Raw genomic sequence first — 573 nt, 5'->3', positions numbered from 1 at the left:
AAGTAGCTTGGAACCGAATCAAACTGCTTTAAATAATATATGTGTGTGCATGTATGTGTGTATGTATGTATGTATGTATGTATGTATGTATGTGTGTTTGAGTTTGTGTGTATGTTTTTGTGATTGTGGAAATCCTAGCGAGATCTGGTGTAGATAGATGTAAACTTAACAAAGTCTGAGCCACTCACCACATTGACTTGAGCAGTTGCATAAATCAGAAGAACTGTTGTGATGATGGTGAACAAACGGAGGGTGGAGGACTTCCGGATATCAAATGTCGTACACTGAAATAAAGACAAAACAGTAATAGATGATAGTAGTAGTATTAATAATAATAATAATAATAATAATACAAACACACACATATATATATATATATATACAGATATATACGACGGGCTTCTTTCAATTTCCGTCTACCAAATCCACTCACAAGGCTTTGGTTGGCCCGTGGCTATAGTAGAAGGCACTTGCCTAAGGTGCCACGCAGTGGGACTGAACCCGGAAGCATGTGGCTGGTAAGCAAGCTACTTACCACACAGCCACTCCTGCGCCTATATATATATATATATA

At 37.7% G+C, this 573-nt stretch overlaps 1 protein-coding gene across 1 annotated transcript in view; it reads right to left on the bottom strand.

Annotated features, from left to right (window-relative positions):
* LOC106868905 (uncharacterized) overlaps positions 1–573 on the bottom strand; it is a 695,008-nt gene that overhangs the window by 46,730 nt on the left and 647,705 nt on the right. The window contains exon 13 of the mRNA XM_052974592.1: positions 189–284. Coding sequence (XP_052830552.1) covers positions 189–284 — 96 coding nt within the window. The remainder of the gene's footprint in view (positions 1–188; positions 285–573) is intronic.

Source organism: Octopus bimaculoides, chromosome 18 (assembly GCF_001194135.2).
Source record: "Octopus bimaculoides isolate UCB-OBI-ISO-001 chromosome 18, ASM119413v2, whole genome shotgun sequence".
Taxonomy (NCBI): domain Eukaryota; kingdom Metazoa; phylum Mollusca; class Cephalopoda; order Octopoda; family Octopodidae; genus Octopus; species Octopus bimaculoides.
The sequence above is the reverse complement of the archived record's forward strand: the minus strand, read 5'-3'. Positions and strand labels throughout refer to the sequence as shown.